This window comes from Oryctolagus cuniculus, chromosome 11, assembly GCF_051225735.1.
Source record: "Oryctolagus cuniculus isolate XC-2025 breed Fujian yellow rabbit chromosome 11, ASM5122573v1, whole genome shotgun sequence".
In the NCBI taxonomy this organism is placed as follows: domain Eukaryota; kingdom Metazoa; phylum Chordata; class Mammalia; order Lagomorpha; family Leporidae; genus Oryctolagus; species Oryctolagus cuniculus.
In genome coordinates this window covers 64,157,501-64,180,699 of record NC_142877.1, presented here as the reverse complement: position 1 = coordinate 64,180,699, position 23,199 = coordinate 64,157,501, and the positions used below count along the sequence as shown (strand labels likewise).

General features: G+C 39.5%; 1 protein-coding gene across 4 annotated transcripts in view; it reads left to right on the top strand.

Moving 5' to 3' along the window:
* The window catches only part of TAFA2 (TAFA chemokine like family member 2), a 528,509-nt gene that overhangs the window by 353,604 nt on the left and 151,706 nt on the right, over positions 1 to 23,199 (top strand). For all 4 annotated transcript variants that reach the window (XM_089307431.1, XM_089307432.1, XM_008256723.5 and 1 more), the window contains one exon: positions 8,449 to 8,555. In XM_089307431.1, the coding sequence (XP_089163557.1) occupies positions 8,450 to 8,555 (106 nt within the window). In that variant the 5' untranslated portion in view covers position 8,449. The remainder of the gene's footprint in view (positions 1 to 8,448; positions 8,556 to 23,199) is intronic.

The following is a 23,199-nucleotide window of genomic DNA, read 5'->3' as shown; positions in this document are numbered from 1 at the left end:
TTTGTTAATGTGATGTATCACATTTATTGATAAGTGTATGTTGAACCATCCCTGCATATCAGGGATAAATCTAACTTGGTTTGGGTGAATGTTCTTTCTGATGTGTTGCTGGATTTCAGTAGCATTTTGTTGAGGATATGTGCATTCATATTTAAGTATTTGTATAAATACTTGTTGGTTTTCTCTTCTGATGGTTCTATCTATATGAACCATGCCTCTGTGGCTTTTTAGAGTGTTTCTTTAGTGAATACCTAGAGGTGTGTGCTGGGTGGGGTCAGGGAACTCTGGTCAGATTGAAATGTGTGGCAAGAATCCAGGGTGACACCCAAGTTGAGGGTATGGTATGTCTCCTATTTTCAGCAGGGGAAGGATATGATAAACGCCTATTGGTGTAATCACAACCTTATATCCTTTCTTCCAGTTAGATCAATGACGAGGGTTAGCCTACAGTGGGCACAAGCCCCATCCACACGGGTGCATGAACTATGCAAGGGATCTGTGTGGTCCTCACTGTGAGTAAAGAACCCTTTGCAATGACCCACCCCAGACTGCCAGGGAGATCTCAGCCTCTGATGCCAGACACAGTGATTGCCCAGAGACTCAGCTATACCCCACACCCTATTATACAGTCAGTGTGCAAGGCTTCCAGAGTCATGGGGTGCAGAGGTTCGGCTCAGCCCCACGTGCCTTCCCTGTTTATGGAAAGAGCAGAGATGGTCCTAGATCCAGCTGCCTGGATGTGCTCCACCTTGGCAGTTTGAGCCCCAGAGCCTGTGATACATTGAGATTATGAGGGCACCTCACAGGCCTAAGTGAGTACCCAGCCACCTGTGAGTCCCCTGCCCCCAGCCAGACTCAAATTCAGTGGGAAATACATATTTTTTTCCCTCTGGCAAAATGCCCTGGGTACCTGAGAGCCTCTCCAGCCTCTACTGGAGTCAAGATGGTGCCTTCTTCCCATTGGGTACCAGGTGCCATTGTAGGGGGTTGGGGTGTATCAAACATACTTTTCTTTTGGTGGATTAGGTGGGTACCCTACCCCATGCTAGGACTCCACTCTGGACTGAAAGTCTTTGTGATCTGCAAGGCACTCTATCCAGCAGTGTTACCAGTGGTACAAGCTGCTGCAATCTGTTCTCCCCTCACTCTGCAAAGCTGGTGCTTCCTCTGGCTTTCAGCTGCAGGGATCCTGTGTTGTCTCTGTGTTCCTTGCTGCACATCTGCACCTTCCTTCTGTAGAATTTCCACTGCAGACTTCTCTCCCACTCTCCCTTGGGAATGCACTTCCGCTGCTTTTCTTCGGCTATTTTCCCCTGGTCAAAAGCAGCACGTCTTTTCCCTATTCAACCATCTTGGAATCCCCTAATTAGATTTCAAAGTCTTTGTTTTGAAGCTTCCTAGGAAAATATAACCTAATTTGGCTAATTATAGGACTGGAATATGAAAATGCAACTTTATGAACTTGTCCTGATAATTAATAATATGAGAAATCCAGATACTAGTTCCTGAATTCAGTTCCTTTGTTTCAAATAATGTGCTTAGTAAGTGTTGCTTGAAATACTATAATGTGGAGAAACTGGATATACTCATATAATGTGAAATGAAAGCAAAATAAATAGTCATAATGAAAATCATTAAAATTGACCACTTTGGCTTCTGGATAATGTTAATGCACAACATAATATTATTGGGAGAGTTAAATGATTATCTTCCAAGTTTGTTATTATATGTTCTTGTACATACAAAATATAAACATGTTATTCCCTTGAACTTTATTATCCATCTCTATTTAATATCTATTTAGCTACCTATCGTCTCCATATTGATGTTATTAACTATGAATAATGTTATTTCAGTGAATAACTAGGATCTACAAGTTATAACTATAATTTTTATTAGAAACTACTGGTAATGTTTAGTATTATTATTGTATAAACACATTAGCATAAAACTTTTGGCTCTAGATAGCCTTCTTAGTAGGATTATTTTATCAATTTATTAATAAGAATCAAAATGATTTGAGTTTGGAGGATACAATAATAAATTATAGTTGTAGAATAATTTATGCTTACAGAAACTTTTACCTATTTGTTGACCTCATTTGAAAGTTAATCTTCATAATCAGTCCCTACTCTTTTTTTTTTTTTTTTTAACAGGCAGAGGGGACAGTGAGAGAGAGAGAGAGAAAGGTTTTCCTTTTCCGGTAGTTCACCCCCCAGTGGCTGCTGCAGCCGGTGCGCTGTGGCCGGCACACCTCGCTGATCCGAAGCCAGGAGCCAGGTGCTTCTCCTGGTCTCCCTTGCGGGTGCAGGGCCCAAGTACTTGGGCCATCCTCCACTGCACTCCTGGGCTACAGCAGAGAGCTGGACTGGAAGAGGAGCAACCGGGACAGAATCCGGTGCCCTGACCAGGACTAGAACCTGGTGTGCTGGTGCCGCAGGCAGAAGATTAGCCTAGTGAGCTGTGGTGCCGGCCCTAGTCCCTACTCTTGTGCCTCAGCTCTTCCCTTCCTCTGGCTCTTTGCCATTACCTTCTTTATATCTCCATGGCCACCACTCCTCTTTATTTCCCTCCTCTGCATGTTTCTTGGGGAAGTCATCTGCTCTCTTTGTCCAGATCCTCATATCCCACTCACTTTTCTCCTCTCTTCATCTCCTGTTCTTCCACCACTATGGACACTGTTCTTGCCACTGCTATTCCTAGTTGCTGAATATATGTTAGTTTAAGCTAAAAGAAATAATGAAACTCTCCATTCAAAAGACTCATCTCTTTTATTCTGATTATAAAATTAATACCCTTTTCCTTCACTGAATACATCTTGATATTCTATGATCCAGCTGATTTCTTTCTTTACCAGAACAATTTGCATTTTATTGGGAAGAATAATAAAGCAAACACTTAACTAACTAAATGTCTAAAGAAGTAGGTACTAATTAGAGAAGGCAATGTAAGACATTAAATGGGAGAGAGACTGCAGGGGGCTATCTGTGAACTCTGGAGGGGAGCATGGTCAAGGGATCATGAAAAACAGATAGCATGCAAATACCAGAGGGGACGCTTTTAGGCAAAATGAGATTTATGTGTAAGATCTAGCTTGAACTTGGCTCAGGAGCAGTGGGAAGAAGACAAACATAGCTGAAACACAGGGAATGGGGGGAACAAGGGTATGGAGTGAGGTCAGGAAGAAGAGGAAGTTAGGCTTTGTTTCTAGCCGTAAATTTAGATTTTATTCTCAGTTCAATGTGTAGATAAATTCTGGTATGTTAAGCAAGGGTTGGGGGTAGTGGAGAAATGTAGTCTGACATGCATTTTGTAAGACATCCTGTAGGGGGGCCAGCACTGTTGCACAGTGGATTAACGCCCTGGTCTGAAGCGCCAGCATGCCATACTGGTGGCTGGTTCTAGTCCCAGCTGCTCCATTTCCAGTCCAGCTCTCTGCTATGGCCTGGGAAAGCAGTGGAAGATGGCCCAAGTTGTTGGGCCCCTGCACCCACGTGGGAGACCCAGAGGAAGCTCCTGGCTCCTGGCTTCGGATCAGTGCAGTTGTGGTCAATTGGGGAGTGAACCAGTGGATGGAAGACCTCTCTCTGTCTGCCTTTCTTCCCTCTGCTTCCCTCTGTGTAACTCTGACTTTCAAATAAATAAATAAATCTTAAAAAAAAAATGAAATCCTGTCAAGAGAAAGGGCACCTTATGAATTGGAGCCTTCTACCCTAAGGGGTAAGTTGTGTATTAGATTTGTCTGTTAAAGTCCATGCCATTGTCATTTGTTAATACAGGTTTGTCTGAATATTAGGTCAATGCAGAGAAATGTCCTAGAAAGACTTTGTAAAAAACATTTGCTATATATAACCTAAACTTCCAGAAATTTGTCTTAACCCAAGTTTGAGGAGGGGCAGGTGGTTTGGATTCGATTCTTTTGTCTCCTGTATGCGTCAGCCTTCTCTCTGTTTCTTCCCACTCTCTTCTGGAGACAAGTTAAACTCACATTCTGTTGTTATGGGGAAACAGTGTTTCTCATAGCCTAACAAATTTTTGACTGTGGCTTGTTTACAATTAGATAGAACTGTATCTATGAACTACATTGAATCGGTTTTCTTTATGTTAGTATAACATTTGCATAATAATTGATGGGAATTGTGTTGTAGTAATCATCATGCATTTGCTGTGACCCCCAGAATCTAATGTATTAATATGTTCTTTAAATAAATTTAAAATAAAATGAAACTTGAAGAAAATGAATGTACCTTCCACATCAGTGAAGGGAAATTTCAAACCATCCAGAAGTCTGTGTCTCAGGGAATGTAACTGAAACATGTAACACAGAAGGGGAGAAGGGGAGAAAGTCTGAACAATTTAATTGCCAGTCCTCCACTGTGACAACTTTCCACCTCTACATCCGTCACTGCCAAGGTTACCAGTCTCAATTATCCCATTTCCCTGTGTTCCTGGCAGGCTGCTGCTGTTTGTGGAGCAGGTTTCATCTCCTACGTGCGTTTATTCTTCAGTTTCCAGTTCCTATTTACTCAGTTTTCACTTACATTGGGCTGTTTTAACAGATGGATGTGACAATTCTAAACTGCGGTAGAAAATTTTAAACTCAGACCTGGTGGTTAGCAAATAGAATCAGAAGAGAATGCCCCCTCTTTCTGTGCTCTCCTACAAGCTCAAGAAGTATACCATTCATATTTTTTTCTTTGGTGTTTTTCATTGGTATTGCATCCTTGTCAAAATTCCTTGATTCCTCTGCTACTTTCTCTTCGTTCGATCATGACCGTTATTTAAAAATCAGAAAAAAAAATGTATTCAACGTTGGATTTCTCCCTGCTCTTTCGCTTCTTTTCAGTCTACCCCATCTTGTCCCACCCCCTTTCCTTTCTCTTTTTCCTCTTTATCCTCTCTTGATTTCATCCTGGAGAGATGTCACGCTTGCTTCCCCCTCATGTTGACTACTACACTACATATTTAGCTGGCATTCATTCAACAAATACTCCTTTTTTCAGAAATGAAATTGAACCTTGGATCAGACTATACATATTCACAAGTGTAGAACACATAGTCTTTATCTCTAGGAGTATTACATGAGAGTGATGGATGGTGATAAGGCAGTGTGATAATGTAGTGTGGCAAGTGACAGTTGTGCATAAAGAAGGGCACTCAACATGGTCCTGAACAAGTCTCACAGGAAGAATTCTAACCTGTGCCATGACCAGCAGCTAGAAGTTAGCCATTTTTAAGAGTGAGTGGGTATGGGGTGAATGACTGATATATTTCAGGTGAAACATATAGAGGTGAGGTCTAGCTGGATGGATGTGAGGGAATTTAGGAGAGTTAAAATACAGATTATGAATGTGTATGGAAGGAGAGATGGAGAGAAATAGTATAACATAAGATCAGAGACATAAAGAAAGATCAAAGCTTTCTTTCTAAAAAAAAATTATCACAAAATTGTACCTTGCCAGACCTTATGCCCTTTTCTTCCTGAGTGTAGAGGGAACCATCTGAAGGTTTTAACCAAGGATGTCTCATAATCATAGTTACTTACAGGGCTATAGCAAAGAGGCTGCATTACATTCAGGGAACAGTATTTTTTATGCATTTATGAAATACTACAAATATAGTGAGGAGAGCAGTGTGCATAAACTCTGCCCTCAGGCCAGACAAAGACAATATGAATGGCAGGGAGAAATTTTGGTGACTTGCACTGCAGTGCTGCTGTAGGGGTAGATGTTAGGGGGTGCAGTATAGAGAGATTCAGGAGGTAGAATCGATAGAACACAGCAATGGACTGGACAGGGGTGGGCCACAAGGAGAGGGAGAAAATAGCACTGCGAATGTTGACTTGCCTTCTCCTTCCTGTCTTTGCTCTGACGGCCTGGTGACTTTGGGGGTGTTTCTCTTTCTGTGTGTCTAGTTTGCAGTGTGACCAGCTGTCAGTTCTGTCATCCCGATTGGTGGGCGCACAATGGTATGAAAACATTATGTGTTGTTGACCTTGTAGCAGAGGCCATTTGCTATGAGAAAGCTGTTATCCAAAATTATGCTGAGCAGCTCTTCCTGTCAGATGAGTTTTGTTCTTTATTCTGTTATTGGGATGCAGTAGAATAAGGTCTCAGGGACTGGATCCAGAGGGAGAGGCAGGATGGTTGAAAACAAATGGAAAAAAATGAGGAAAACTGTAAAGCAAAACTAATAGACTGCTGAGAAAAAACAAAGGCAATAGAATGGAAGATTTTAAATAAGCGCTTGGTTTACTGAGAGAGAGTTCCAAACTAGATTATTGTTATGGCTCAATATTTCTCTAAGGGGCTTCCTGAGAACGTTAGTATCTATGTTACTCTGTAGAGAGGTTTTTGAAATGGCATATTCAATAATATGCCTCTTGTTTACAAATATGATTAAACTTGTTGAACCTAGAATTTTACAAATACATTTCCCTCCTTTGTTTTTCACTAATACTGGATTAACATTCTGTGGACATGTCTCACAGAACGCATTTACAGAAACACTGGTCTAACTGAGAAATGGCTGAAGTAATGGTTATCCTTTAAAGAGCACTTGTTATCTGCTGTGCCTATTGTTAAACTCTTTACATAGACTCTTTAATTGAGTCTTCAATGACACCATCACATAGATATTATTATTATCCTCATCTTACTGACAATTAAAATAGTCTGAGTTATTAAGTAATTCATTTGAAGTCACATAGCTAGTAAGCAAGAAGCCTCATATTAACCTCAGTCTGCTCTTAAAGGCCAAAGACCCATTCTCTTGTACATTTTCTCTGACACACCACAAGACAAGGTCCATCAAGTCTGTGACGGTTGGTGCTTCAGTTATCTCATGAGTGGGACAAGCCTCCCAGGCATCAAGGACCAGACAAAGCCAAACGACTGAATATTCTCCAGTCTCACTGTCATTGAACCTTTAGTGTGTATTGGTCACTGGGCAGGCCAGGTCACCTACATCATCCTGTGTTGTGGAAGGAGAAACAGAAGCAGGGGATCTGGAAAATCACAGGAGAAGCACAAGCAGGAGAACCAAAAGGAATCAGATGATGTAAAGGTCACAGAATTAGAAGTTGGTAGTGCCTGAACTCAAACCCAGACGGTGTGACTCAGGATTTCATGTTTTTAATCCTGCACCACCTCCTCCTCAACATCTGAATTAATGTGTGCCAGTCTTGCAGCTAAGAAATGTTAACATATATATCTGTATTAAAGTATGTATCGGTTTATTTTTCCACATACTTATCCACATAAAAGACTTCAAAATTATACAGCCATCATTGTTACCATTGAGTCGTATTTTTGGAAATTAAATGTCTTGGAGGTGAAGGCATGAGGAAAAGGCAAACTAAGAGAATTCAAGAGTGAGGGAAGTAGGCTAGAGCCAGAAGTGACCCCAGGAAATTGCATTAGAACCAGGGAAGTCAAGGTTCTAGGTGGTTATGCAAAAGGAGTTCCATATAGGATCTGCATCTGAAAGGCAAAGGGCAACAGACATACATTTTTCTCCCTTATAAGTATATGCGAATGGATTCCAATTTTTCTTACCCCTTAACAACGTGGTGGTTAATGGAAGGATTCTAGAACTGATGGTTCTGAGTTTGAATTTTTACTCCATTATTAAATATGACCTTAGGAAAACTTTCAGGTTTCTTCAGCTAGATATTAGGGTAGACATATGTGCATCCTAAATTTGTTCTGGAGAAAAAATGAGATAATATTGTATAAAATACAGAAGAAAGTGTGAGCTAAACTTTGATTGTAGGTAATTATTGCTTTATTATAAGTTTTTGGTTTCCCCCCCTTTGAGCTCAGCTTGAAATTTCTTTTTAATTTGGTATTTTTCATTCTGCTTTTACATTTTTGCCCCACTTCTGAAGTAGAGCCAAGTGGATTTCAAAAGCAGTTTATCTCTAGAAGTGGAGTTTAGCACTTTGTATGGGTCAAATTAGTTTGCAATAAGGATATAATGTTATCAGATGATCTTTTCAAGTGCATTAGGAATAATGGATTGAAAGTGGCTTCATTCTGTTCAGCAATCCTTATAAGTGATTTTATCTAAACTGTTTACCCTGACCATGTAACTTGGCCTTGAAGGAAGCTTTACAAAAAAAATGATTTTTTTGATATCCATAAGTTAAGTCTGTTTTCATGGAGTGAAAAATTGTAGTATCTCCTAACGGATTTAGACTATTGCTAAATAGAGGAGGAGTGACTAAAGTAAGATTTTGCCTATCTCTTGCATTATTTCTAGTTTTTTGTTTGGAAAATTTCATTTTTCCCATTCAGAATTCCTATGCAGTGAACAGCATTTTAAATGCATGAATGCAATTTTCAGGAGTTAAATGTGTTAAAGTGTCAAAAAACTCTTTAAATATAGCACAATTATAATGGAAAAGCAATGAGTTCATAAACTTAAGATTGTTTGTTTTATTTGCAGGATGAGTAAGAGATACTTACAGAAAGCAACAAAAGGAAAACTGCTAATTATAATATTTATTGTAACCTTGTGGGGGAAAGTAGTATCCAGTGCAAACCATCATAAAGGTAAGCTCTTCTGTTTTCTGTCTCAGCTGTCTGTGCAAGATGACTTCTGTTAATGGAGACTGTCACATTCTGTCATCACTGGTCTGTTAAATTTTATTAGGTATGAGTCCCCCCTGGCAATTCTCTTTAAGTAAAAAGTGTGGAGAAGTATCCCAAACATAGCTTTGAGAGGGGAACCTGATATTTCTAGGATTACAGCTATTTTAGCAAATAGTGCTCAGTGAGTTCAAAATTATAACTGCCTTTCCTCTCCATTTTAAGGTAGTAATGTTAAAATGTGGGTTGAGATGTAATAACGCTTCAGGTTGCTTTAGCAATGATAAATATGTTAATGTATGTAGAAATGTAAATTTTCCTTCAATATTTTCCTTTGGGGAGCTGTTTGACAAACAAAATATAAAAATGTATTTGTAGGGGGGCAGTGCTGTGGTGTAGTGGGCTGAGTCTCTGCCTCAGAAGCCGGCATCTCCTATGGGCAGGTTTCACACCTGGCTGCTCCACTTCCCATCCAGCTCTCTGCTATGGCCTGGGAAAGCAGTAGAAGATGGCCCAAGTCCTTGGGCCCCTGTACTCGCATGAAGGACCCAGAAGAAGTTTCTGGCTCCTGGCTTCAGTTGGGCTAAGCTCCGGCCGTTGCAGTCATATGGGGAGTGAACCAGTGGATGGAAGGCTTCTCTTTCTCTTTCTTTCTCTTTAACTCTGCCTCTCAACTAAATAAATAAGTCTTAAAAATATATTTGTAAGCTGGTGGTCTTACTCATGAAATGAATGCTAGTGTACTCACCACCCCAATGGGGACTGTGACATTTCTAGTATTCTTGAAACCAACTGTTTCTCTCCCCCTGATCTTATTGCTTTGCCTTGCTCAGGATAATCACTGTTCCCAATGTTGCAGTTATAGCTGCTTTGCTTTTATTTATCATTCCACTCTATGTGTATTTGTATGTCCCCAACAGATATGTTATCTAATTTTGGGTGTTCTTTAATTTACATAAATGGTATTATACTATAAGTATTTTCTGCAGTTTGGTCCAGCAATATGTTTGATAAATTCCTTATAGGTGTTGGCATGTAACTATAGTATATTCATTTTTAATAATTGCTCCATATTTTATTATATGAGGTCCTCATAAATTTAGTATCTGTCCTCTTACATGTGAACATTTGATATTATATTTATTGTCATTATTAGCAGTGATTCTACAAATGTTCTTTTGCATCTCTTTTGGTGCACATGAGCAGGGTTTTCCTAAGGCAACATTCCTATGAGCAAAATTACTGGATCATAGGGTATGCAGGTTCTCAGTGTTACCAAATCATGAGAACTAGTTTTCAGTGTGATAGCACTAGCAACACTGCTCAAGGTGCTATCTTTATCTTTTTCTGTCCCTGTTCTTTGTAGTTCTGTCTCTTCTTTCAGACTGGATATTGCTTGCTTTAGCCTTATCTCTTCTTGATTGATTTCACCAGAGATTGGTCAATTTTATTAGTTTTCAAAGAGCCAACTTTGCCTCCCTTGATCCTTTTACTTAGATCTTGTTGTATTCATTATTTTCTACTCTTATCTTTTAGCTTAATTTTTATTTATGAAATGAACCTTATATTATACTAAGTATGTGCCAACCACTTGTGTGTAAGTCAAACTTCCATGGGTTTTTCACCGATGTTGAAGAAAGCCCTAGTCCCTTGAGACTTTCTTTATGGGGAGGATTAAACCAATAGCCATTTGTATAGTTAATTGATGTGATTCAAATGAATAATAAAACTCCTCTTATCCCCCCAAAAGGGCTAAATGGTTAGAGTTTGTGTTCATCTCTACAATAAGCTCTTTTTTAATATTTAATTTTATTTATTTGAGAGACAGAGTTATAGAGAGAGGTAGAGACAGAGAGAGAGGTCTTCCATTTGCTGGTTCACTCCCCAGATGGCTGCAATGGCCGGAGTTGCGCCAATCCGAAGCCAGGAGCGAGGAGCTTCCTCTGGGTCTCCTACGTGGGTTCAGGGACCCAAGGACTTGGGCCATCTTCCACTGCTTTCTCAGACCATAGCAGAGAGCTGGATCAAAAGAGGAGCAGCCAGGACCAGAACCAGCACCCATATGAGATTCTGGCACTTCAGGCCAGGGCTTTAACCCACTGTGCCACAGCGCCGACCCCACTACAGTAAGCTCTTAAGGTGCCACAAAGACTGGTGTGTCCATCTCCCTGTGCATGAATCCCAGGCCTTGGAGACATCTGAAGTATATCTGGTCCTTGGAATCTATATTTGAATTCTAAATGGTTAGAATGGGAACCTAGGATCTTTTCCATATTGTCTCGAAAAAGCAAGTGATTTTTCTGCCTGGAGGGAAAGGGAATTGCTGTCTCTGTCTTAAATGCAAACGGAAAAAAAAAAAATCCATGGTTCTCTGTCACTCACCTAGAGTGTTCAGTGGTTTATGTACGACATTTGGTGTAGTTGTTTCAGGGATGAGGCCTAAGGCATGACATACTAATTCACTTAATTTACTTACTATTTATTGTGAGGTCATTTATAAGAAATCAGATTCAGATTCAGAACAACTTGGTGAGCATTCAAAGACAAAAGAATTAAGATTAATATTGGAAACCCAGTAATAAGAGCATTACAAATATCCATTTAAATCATTTTTGTCTTCATAATAATCTATGAGGGATATATTATTTTAAAATCTTTTTTTAAAAAAATGATTTATCTATTTATTTGAAAGGCGCAGTTACAGGGAGGGAAGAGCAAAGGCAGAGAGAGAGAGAAGTCTTCCATCCACTGTTTCACTCCCCAAATGGCCACAATGGACAGGGCTAGTCCACACCAAAGCCAGGAGCCAGGAGCTTCATTCCATGTCTTGCATTTGGATGAAGGGACCCAAGCACTGGGCTGTCCTCCATTGCCTTCACAGGTGCATTAGCAGGGAGCAGGATCGAAAATGGAGCATTCGGGACTTGAACTGGCATCCTATGGGATTCTGGTGCTTCAGGCTGTAGCAAAACCTGCTACACCATAATGCCGGCCTCCAAAAACTAATTTTTAATATAGTAAACTATGATGAGGGAGGGCCGGCACCGTGGCTCACTAGGCTAATCCTCCGCCTTGTGGTGCCGGCACACCAGGTTCTAGTCCCGGTCGGGGCGCCGGATTCTGTCCCGATTGCCCCTCTTCCAGGCCAGCTCTCTGCTGTGGCCAGGAGTGCAGTGGAGGATGGCCCAAGTGCTTGGGCCCTGCACCCCATGGGAGACCAGGATAAGCACTTGGCTCCTGCCTTTGGATCAGCATGGTGTGCTGGCCGCAGCGTGCCAGCCGCAGTGGCCATTGGAGGGTGAACCACGGCAAAGGAAGACCTTTCTCTCTGTCTCTCTCTCTCACTGTCCACTCTGCCTGTCAAAAAAAAAAATAAATAAATAAAAATAAAAAAATAAACAAATAAAAAAGTAAACTATGATGAGGGAAAGTTAAGTGATTTGTCCAAGGTTTTTTTGTTAGTAATTGTTGGAGGCAGGATTCAAATCTAGGCAGTCTTATTCCACAGAGCTATTTTATGTATGTATGTGTATATACATACATAAAATATACACATACATACATACACACACACACACCATATATATGTTTGTATATATCTGGTAGTGAATTGCTTTATTTTAATACTATTTGGATTTAGTTGACTTCTTGTCTGGACTGGAATTCTATTTTTTAAAAAAAGCATTTTGCTTTTCTTTGAAATTCAGAGTTGGAGAGGGAGCGGGAAGCTAGGAGCCAGGAGCTTCTTCAAGGTCTCCCACATGGGTGCAGGGGCCCAAGCACTTAGAACATCTGCTGCTGCTTTCCCCAGGCAATTAACAGGATGCTGGATTGGAAGTAGAGCAGCCAGGACATGAACCAGTGCCCATATGGGATGCTGGTGCTACAGGCAGTGGCTTTACACACTATGCCATGAGAGAGAGAGAGAGAGAGAGAGAGAGAGAATGAATTCTACACCTGTAGGTTCACTCCCCAAATGACAACTGCCAGGGCTGGGACAGGCCAAAGACAGGAACCAGAAACTCCATCCTGGTCTCCCACATGGATGACAGGTTCCTAAGCACTTGGGCTATCATACATGGCCTTTCTTGGATGCATTATCAGGAAGCTGGATCAGAAGCAGAGCAGCAGGACTCAAACTGGTACTGTGATATAGGATGCTAGTGTTCCAAGCAGTAGTTTAACCCACTGCACCACAACACAGGCCCCTGGCAACCTCTCTTGAAGTATAGTTTCTTCTCTACTATTTCACTTAGATTAGCATTCAAGTTAGGTGTAAGTTGTGTGTAAGCTTTCTTATTATGTTATCTATGTTTTCCAGCCTTTATTTTATATTTTCTACCTCCAACTTTTTCTGTTCTATATTCTAGGATATTTATTCAGATCTACTTTCTTCCACACAATTCACTGTTTCCATGTGTCTAATCAACTCTCTAGTCCACATATTGAATTTTTATTCCATTCATTCTATGCTATTAGACATTCTTATTTTCCCTAGCTTATCTGTGCACTTTTGATGCCTTTTCCTTCTCACTTATGTTTTCAGTCCCCTCCTCTCTGTATGTATATTTTCCCCTATCTGATACCTATATTTTTTTGCTAATGATTATTTTTTAAAATTTTGTGAGCTACTATTCATGGGAATTGTATTGGTGAGAATTTTTAAGTCCTATGATTAGCCTGCATTCTTCCAGAGACAATTTGGACAGGCCGTGTGTCTTATGTAGAATTCCTCAGAAGCAGAGCCAAGTGACTTGTGGAGAGAGTGGTTTCAGAAGAATCCAAGTGAGTGATGCCAGATAGAGCAGGTGATAAAAAAAAAAAAAAAAAACAACAAAAAAAAAACTAAGCACAAGTAGAACTTCATCTGGACAGCAGCCTAGTCTAAGTCCTTTGAGGATGCTCGGAAACCTAAGCTGCTCCACAGAGAAGGCCCCTCCTTGAGGCAAGGTGTGTGACTTTGCTACCCCGTGTCCATTGTTCATTGGCTGTTGGTCTGTTCTCCAGGACAGGAAATAATCTGCTAAGGGAGATTAGCAGAGGGCAAATCTCCACAGGGTGGTTGTGAGTTCTAACAGCCTACCATTCACACCAAGTGGAGGAAGGGTGCATAGCTGATAAAAGGATCATGATGGTGTGCCAACAGATTCACTCCACTGCATCCACTCTGTTTAGCCCTCACATCCACCTGCTTCTCACTTAAAGTTGTCCCATGCAGTCAGCCAAAGCTTTTCCAAGATTCTGGTTGGTCACAATTTCCAAGAAAAATTTACTTGAGGGGGAATAGTAATATCTCCACAAATGCAGTGGTACCAAGGTAATTTTTGTTAGTTTTAAAAATTTAAAATTTGAGAGGTAGTGAAAGAGAGAGAAAAGGAGGGGTAAAAGGAAGAAGAAAGAATGAAATATCTACCCATTGGTTCACTTCACAAATGCCATAACAACCAAGGTTTGGTCCAGGCTGAAGGCAGAAGATAACTTAATCTAGGTCTCCCACGTGTGTGACAGGGTCCCAGTGATTTGAGCTATCGCAACTGCTTCCAAGGGTCTGCAATAGCAGGAAACTGGAGTAAGGAGTGGAGCCAGGAATCAAATCTAGGTGCTCTAATGTGGGACATGGGCATCTTAACTACTACTGTAAGCTAAGCTGATGTTCTTTATCTGCAACTTACTCCTGTCCTACACCTCCCATGCCATTCTAGATTCAACTTTCCCTCAGGCAGCACATCTGCTTGTCTGCCAAGCTTCCCTGGGAATTATCCTGAATCTTTTGAGTCCTGGGTTACTATGTTCTTAATGTTGCAATGGTTGTACACACACTCACTGATAACTGTAGTAGGACATGCCCTGCAGAGATCACTCTAGTAGCTAACATACTCTGCTCTACCTCCAGTGTACAGCAGCTGTTGTCTTCCTCACAAGCCTGAGGGTCATTTACCCCATTGATATTTATTTTTTTTTCCACTGGCATGAGGATCCAGAATGAGCAGACAGCAGAATTTTATGTTTAGTAAAACTCTTACCATTTTCCATGGGACAGGCATCTGCTTCTTAGAGACATGTAGTCCTATACCCTTGTAGTCTAGTCTTCTTACAGGAATATTTTAGATTAGATATTTATAACAAAAAAACTGGTTATGCCGTAATTTTCCAGTACTTATAATATAGCCTGAGAATATAGCTGTACATGAAAGAGACAAAAATCTGTCTTCAAAGGGGTTTGATCCTAGAAGTGCAACAATATACAATAAAAATCAAAAATTAAAAAAATGGTATGTTTCTTGGTACAAGTGCTGTGGAAACCATAGAAAGGAAGGAAGAGACATAGTAAGTGTTCAGAATGGGTTAATTCCTTTGAAATGAGTCTTTTGGGTCAGACCTCAAGTTCCCAGCCCTGGAATATCTGGCGGAAGGATTTCCTAGGCAGAGCAGCACTAGGTATGAATGCTCTCAAGCATGCCTGGAGAGAATGAAATGGCTCAGAGCATGCAGTGCAGGGAGCTGAGCGTCTAAGGAATAGACTAGTAAGTAGGACGTTACAGAATGGGTCAACAGAGAAGATGAAAAAAACTGAATAAATAAATAAACTCCCAAAATACCATTCTAATAATATCCTGCCTCAAGAGCCATCAAATGGAAAATTCATTTTCTGGACATGATGTTGTATGAATACTATTGAAATCCAGAGCATCTGAATTTGAAAAACCAGATACCTAAAAATCAGAAATTCTTATCTTCTTCTTAATAAAATCTTCTGTGCTTTGGGTACTAATGGTCCCTCACACCTAGACAAATAAGTTTACAGCTCAAACTGCCACTGCAAGTTCCTGCCTTGAATTCTTACGATGATATTGACCTGGGCATTTCAGAGAGGATTAACTCAGAGCCTCTGACAGCCAGTCAGAACTACAGGCCGTTTCTCCCCCTTGGAAGCAATTCCATTAGGGGCTGCTTCAGATAGTGGGGATTGGAGAAGAAATATTTTAGTTTAGGACTCCAAGTCCTCAACAGAAAAAATATAGTCATTAATCTTAGAAGTCTAGCATGTTTTCTTGTCTTTTCTCTTCCTACCTACCACTTCCAAAGTAAATCTGAAGAGAATGAGGCATCATGGGGTATTTGGATTGGAAGAGGATCTGTATTTTGTGTGAGATACATACAGGCAAGAATTATATCCATACAAGAAACCCCTCCGCCAAAGTAGTTTGATTACTTAAGGTTGAATTTGTTATCCTTGGTGTTACAAAGGTGATTATTAATCTGAGTTAGAAATATTGATCAAATGGGATATTTTCCAAAATAAACAAATTTTAAAGTAAAGTTTCGTTTCAAAGCCTGAGTGAGCCAACAGCCAATTAAAACATTTTTTTGGTAGTTCTTCATTTGTTTGTTGGTTCATTTGATTATTCATTCATCTGACCAAGTATATAGGAGATAAGATATATATATATATACACACACACACACACATATATATGTGTATATATATACACACACACACACACACATATATATATATATATATATATATATATATATATATATAATGCCTGTTAAGTGTTGCAGTGTTGCACTTTAGGTCAAGTTCTGGAGATAGAGAAATGAGGAATGCAGATATGGCCCATGCCCTAGAAGAGCTTATTCTATTTTGCAGGAGGAAAATACTGACCACATAGTCACAACAATGAGTATTTAGTTACAAAGAGTCTTGAAGTGCTGCAAAGATAGAAATTTCAGGATGACAAGAATATATGAATAGTAAAATAGATGAAGGGAGTTCAAAGAAATCTTCTGTAAGGAAGAGCTGAGATCTGATTGAGGAGTGGGAGTAAAGTAGACAGGGAGTGGGTTGGGGCACGCAGCAGCAGCTTGTGAGAGAGCATTGAGACATCAGAGAATTCTCCAGAGCTGAAAGTCACTGATGGAAATCAGAGAGCAAAGAAGATGGTGGTGTTAATTAGGCTGGAGAGGTGGCTGGGACAGATTTTGGGGGGACATATCTAGAGCTGATTTCTTATTAAAATTGTTTGATCCAATTTAGCTAGGATGTTTCCCAGTTTTCTTGTAATGGTTTGCAACTGACTGTGATGTATACCAAAGTTTAAGAACACTTTCTATAATAATAATAGTATAATAAATTTATAGTGTTTAAAAATCTTTTTTGATCAAAACAAAAGAAATGTAATATAAACTGACTTTATTCTGGACTTTCAGTAAGGCATTTTGTTATGTATTTTATTGAATTTTCAGTACATGCTTATCTGAGACACTTTGGAATGAAAGAAAATACCAAGAGTAGAAATGAAGATATCCATAATTTTTTCACACAGAAATTATTAAATGACATTGGGGCATATTTTCATAATTTATGAGTTTATCATATATATTTAAGAGCATGATATTTGCTATGTATTTATTTATCCATACATTTATTGACACAGACTAATTGTGAGAGATTACAGAGATTAATTATGAGGGATTACTTAACATTACTTGGCATTGAGTTAGTGATTCTGCTTTAAACAATGCAGATAGAGTTGCTATTTCCATGGGGTTATGTTTCCGTGACTCTTTATATTCTATCTCATGCTTACACAAGTAGTGCATAAAACACACATGTATATTCTAAAGAATGAATATAAAGCAAACAACTGTTAGAGTATTTTTAAATTAATTTACCTGAAAGTCAGAATTACAGAGAGAGAGATCTTCCATCCACGAGTTCATTCCCCAGATGGCCACAACAGCCAGTTGCTGGACCAGGCTAAAGTCAGGATCCAGGAGCTTCTTCCAGGTCTCTCATATGGGTGGCAGGGAACCAAACATTTGGGCCATCTTCCACTGCTTTTCCCAGGCCATTGGCAGAGATCTAGGTCAGAAGTGGAGTATCTAGGACACAAACTGGCACCTAAATGGGTGCCAGCATCACTGTTAATGGCTTAACCTGCTATTCCACAACACTGGCTTCTAACTGTTCAATTATTAACCAGGACAAGAGATAGAATATTAGCAGCCCCTCGAAGCCCCTTATGCCTCTCCCTGATTACTGTTTCTCACCTCCTCACAACCATAGACCTACTACTTTCCTGACTCCGTACATCTAAACAATAGAACATTGTTTTGTCCAGTTATTAATTTTGTAAAACAAGAATCATACTAATGGCAACTTAAAGTGCAGATGGCTTATTACTCTTAACATTTTCTCTTCAAGTTCATTCATGTTTTCATATAGTAATTCATTGTATGAATATACTGAGAAGGGTTTTCTCTTGTAAAATTGATGGACACTTGGGTTTTTAAGGTTGTTGGTTGCTTTGAAAACACTGTCCTGGACATGATTGTATATGCATTTTGGTTAACACACGCAAATTTCCCCCAGGATATATTTCTAGGACTGTTACTCATGGTTGATATGATAAGAACGTATTTAACTTTACCTTTTTGTTTCATGTAGCAGTCTATTCAGAAGTAAATGATGAGTATCTAATGTATCTAAAAACAGTTAAAGAGTGAGCATTTGTAGCAGCGGTAAAGAGGCCACTTGGGGCATCCACATTGCATGTCAGAGTGCTTGGGTTCCAGTACTGGCTTCCCTTCCCATTCTGGCTTCCTACTCATTTGCATCTTGGGAGGCAGCAGGTGATGGCTCAAGTAGTTGTGTTCCTGCCTCCCATGTGAGAGACCAAGATTGAGTTCTGGAGTTCTGGAGTCCTGGCTTTGGCCAGACACATTCCCAGCTGTTGTAGGCATTTGGGGACATGAATCTGCAGATGGAAAATTTGTCTATCTCTCTGCCTTTCAAATAAAAAAAATTAAGCAAAAACTATCCATAAACATAAATTTATTTTTAAAGTTTTTACTTATATATTTGAGAAGCAGAGAAACAGAGAGATCTGTCTCTGGATCACTCCTCAGAATGCCCACAATGGCCAGGACTGGCCCAGGCTGACATAAAGGATTTGAGAACTTAATCCGGGTCTCTAATATGAATGTGCCAGGGACCAAATTGCTTGAGTCAACACCATTGTCTCACAGAGTCTGCGTCAGCAGGGAGCTGGAATAAGGATCCAGAGGTGTGTATGGAACCCAGGCTGTCTGATACAGGATGCAGACACCTGAACTGGCATCTTCACCACTAGACCAAACACTTGTCCCCAGAAACACACAGTTTAATTGGGTTATGAAAAAGCATTTTAGAAGTGCACCCAAAATTCTCCACAAAAATTGTCATTGTTTAATTTCTCTGAGACCTTTTATTTGTTAATATTAACATGAAAATCACATGCATTAATTTTGTTCACATTTAATATTAATTTCTTTTAATAGTTAATACAAATGAAAACATTTGAGGTCAAAAAGAATAAACTGGGAAAGTGTGTGTCATGCAACACTTAATAGGAAAATGGAACTCATACTAGGAGAGTTTACAATACAGAACTGCGGGAGACAATGTGTTTATAGGGCTGGACATGGAAATAGGGAATAGTGATACTATTCTCAGACACCTGTAACTCAGACACCTGTAACTTTGGAAAACTAAGCAAAGCAGTGTTACACAGAGTCCACAATTGTGTGCAGCTGCTGGGGTTGCATGAGTTGGAAACCAGAACAGTTCTCTCCTGAGACTCCAAGAGCCTGGAAGGCTGAATATTGGCAGTGCTTCCAGATTCTCCTAATGCTGCTGATGCCCACGCTCACCCATTCTGTCCTACCTTAGTATTTCTGATGTGAAAAACAGGAAAGAACATCGGCGTCTACTTCCTTCATCAGTCTTCTTTTCTTATAAGCACCTTCCTCCAAGAAACAGACTTGAAGACAGAATTCAACATGTGAGAAGTTTTCTTAGGGAAACACCTTGGAAATACAAAGGGAGAGAGTGCAAGAGTAGTGGGAGGTGAGCCTTCAGACCTTACACAGGCTCTGACCCGTGTGAAAGAGGAGAAGGGAGGGATGGAGATCCAGTGGGAGGAGCCTCACATTTCAGCATAGCTTTGGGAAAGCCTTGCCTAGGCCAACTCAGAATTCCTAAGTGAAGGTTGTCATTACAGGGAATCCCTTAATGTGAAGGAAAAAAAAAGTTCCATAATGGGCAATTTGTCTTTCTGTCATTGGCTGATAATAGTCTAGAGGGTGTGGCTTGGTGAGAACCTAATGGATCCAACAGAAGGACAACTGGAGGCCTTCAGTCAACTTTATTCTTCACAGGGAGATCTTCTGAGAAATCTAAGCACACATTTGTGGCTGCCACATGCCATGGCAAAATCCAACCTGAAATCAACTGGCAAGGGGTCTGGGAAACCTACTGACTAGCTTGCTTTAGTGCAGAAGGGATACAGGAGGATAAATGAGAAGAATATGCTAAATGCCTAACACAAGAATATTTATCCTTATGTTCTAATTACTGTTTACTCTCTTACCAGTAGATATATAAAACTTTCCATCCCCCCACTCTAAAATATTGGCTACTAATTTTTTAAAAATATCTTTGTTGTTAACCTGGAAGATATTTTTATATGCCTATATATATATATGTATATATATATATAACCTCTTATTTATACTTGCATTTGCACTTTGAGTAGTACTTACTGAATAAAGTTAATTTTAAACTGGTTTTATTTACAAGCATTTAGATTATCCATAAATTCATTTGCCAGTTCAATGTGTTTATTATGGATTTGTTGGAGGACCTTTTATAATCCTGAAAGTCTGGTTACATTGATTGTAGACTTTCAGCTTATATGTTTCTCAAATTTAATGTTGTTTAATGAAGTAATGTTTACATATTTCAGATATAACATATCAGACACTGTTGTAGAAAGTTGAAAATACATAAATATAAAAATAAGAACTGATTTTTATACATTTTAGAGAGCAAGGCAGATATCTATCTACGTACATAGATGTTATAGCAAGTTATATATATATAAATGTATGTGTGTGTATATATTTATTTTTTGAGACAGAGAGAGAGAGAGAGAGAAAGAGGTGGGGAGGGGGAGAGAGAGTGGAAGAAAGGGAGAGAGTGTGTGAGAAAGAGAGAGAAAGCGCTTCCATTCTCTGATTCATTCCCTTCATTTTTGGAGGTACCCTTTCACATTTGCCTTCTTATATATTAAATTCACCCTTTCATCACTGATTAGATGTTTCTGTGGTTTAATTCTATCTAGCATTTGTTCCTTAAAATGGGATTTCTTTTTGGATAGTTCTGAAGAATCCAACAGAACACACAATTCATAAATTTTTTAAAAATGTTTTTTATTTTTTCTGCTTGTAACCATAATAAAAATACCTAAATGATAATATCTTAATATTTTTGAATGAAATACTAACATGTATATCAAAGAAAGAGCACATTCCAAAGTGTGTTCCACAGAATGCTACCCCTCACCTCCATCTTACTTATTTGGTTCTGGGTCCAAATGTAGCATCAAGTTTCCTGGGAGTTGAAGACTCCTCTGGGGAAGTTGGTGGCTCAGCCCATGTGGGAAACCATGGCTAGCCGCAGTTGGGACACATGCCAAAGTGGGAGTCTTGCTCAGGTACCAGGTGTTCAACAGGAATGTGGTGAGAGAGCAGACTGTTCAGTCTTTTGTGTTTCTAAGGTCATTGTGACATACATACCTCTGAAGAGTAGCTGAGCACAACTGATATACACTTTTCTGTGGCTTCAGGGAGTGTTCTTAGCTGAGTCCACACTGCACATCTTAGGAAGAAATTATAGGAGAAAAAGGAAAAATTTCAAAATAAGACATGAAAATGCCTGGTGATTGACAAGAAGAACTGAGTACAGACAAGAATCTGATCCAGGTTCATATAAGTGTCTGTATCTGGTTAAAAAGATAGTACAAGGGAGCAGGTGTTTGGATTAGAGGCCTGCAGCCTACATCTCAGTACCTAGGTTTGCTTCTTGGTTCCTGGTTCCAGCTTCCTGCTTATACAGACCTTGAGAGGTGGCAACAATGGCTCAACTAATTGATTTCTTGCCACTTATGTGACCATTGGCGGATATTTGAGGAGTGAATTAGCAGATGAGCATTATCTGTCTCTAAAATAAATTAAAAAAAAAAGTTTTTAATAGAATAAAACTACATACAAGGAAAGCAGGTATTTAGTGAGAACAGTCCTCTAAGTGTCTTCTACTTGAGCTACAGTGCTCTGGTTTGGGATTTTGTCTTCCATGTCTGGTGCATGTACTGCATGTTCCATTCTCACCTCCTTGGGGGATGATGTTGCCCCCACTGAAATGCATGACCTGGATTTAGCCAGATTTTGTTACTCTGATACCCATTTCCTAGTCCAATATTTTTCTTTCCTTACCATTAATCATCATTTATAAAAGTCCCGGTAGCTTACAGAGAAGATCTTAAGGATTTGGAGGAACTAGCGCATTCTACTGATTAATAATGAACTTTAAGGAATTCATATGGCAAAATATTTTTAAAAAAGATGTTATATGTCTTTATTACTTTTGTTTTTCACAACTGCTATGTAAAATCAAAGGTGATAGTCTCCTAAAGTACTTACATTTTTGTTCAATCACACCAGGCTTCTAGTCTTGGTCCTGTGCATGCCTTTCTCATTAAGTCACCAAACCCAGCTGTTGCATATTTTTTATAATAACCCGAGGCCATGAAAAAATGTTTTTTAATATCTTACATTGTTTCTATTTTTTATGCTGAGTTCATTTTCTGTATTACTAATGTATTGAGTGTCTGTGTAATAGGAAGTCATCTACTTAATGATTTAAGTCAAGTCATGGTATTTGAATGTTATGAAAATTAATAAGCAGGACACAAGCCTGTATATTAAATTACCAAACAAAATGAGCACTTAGCTGGCCACTCATGATGAACATGTCTACTTCCCCGAATAAATTGATTATAAGTTCACAATGAGAATGGAAGACTGAATTTGTAGGATAAACAGATTGAAAGACTAATTTGAAATAGTGCTTAAGATACTTAATTGATTGTTATAAAGAGAAGAAAATTTGGAGTTAGGAGGATTTAGAGTTTAGTCTGAATGTCCTTGTGTAAAACATATTTCCTCTAAACATTTTAGTTTTATTATCTGCAAAAAATAGAAATAATAGGTGTTCATTTTCTTACACTGGAATGGTATGGAGATAAAAAAAATGATAATGTTACAAGACAAAATTAGGCCCAGGGTGCACGCTACTCAAAAAGTAATACTTGACAAACGAGAGTTGATTCAAGGGGTGAGTTTACTCAAGAAGGTAGCTTTGGCGTTGGCGTTGTGGTGCAGTGGATTAAACTGCCTCTTGCAACCTCAGCATCCAGTATCTGAGTGCTGGTTCCAGTCCCTGTTGCTCTGCTTCTGATCTGGTTCACCGCTAATGCACCTGAGCAAGCAGCAGAGGATGGCCCAAGTGCCTTGGCCCTGCCAACTGTGTAGGAGATCCATTTGGAATGCCTGGCTCCTGGCTTCATCCTGGCCCAGAATTGGCTATTTGGGGAGTGAACCAGTGGTTGGAAGCCTTCTCTCTGTCTCTCTCCCTCTGCCTTTCAAATAAATAAAATAAATCTTAACAAAAGAACCTAGCCTTCTTGGGGGGAAGGCAGATTTCTTTAGTCCCAAATTTGCT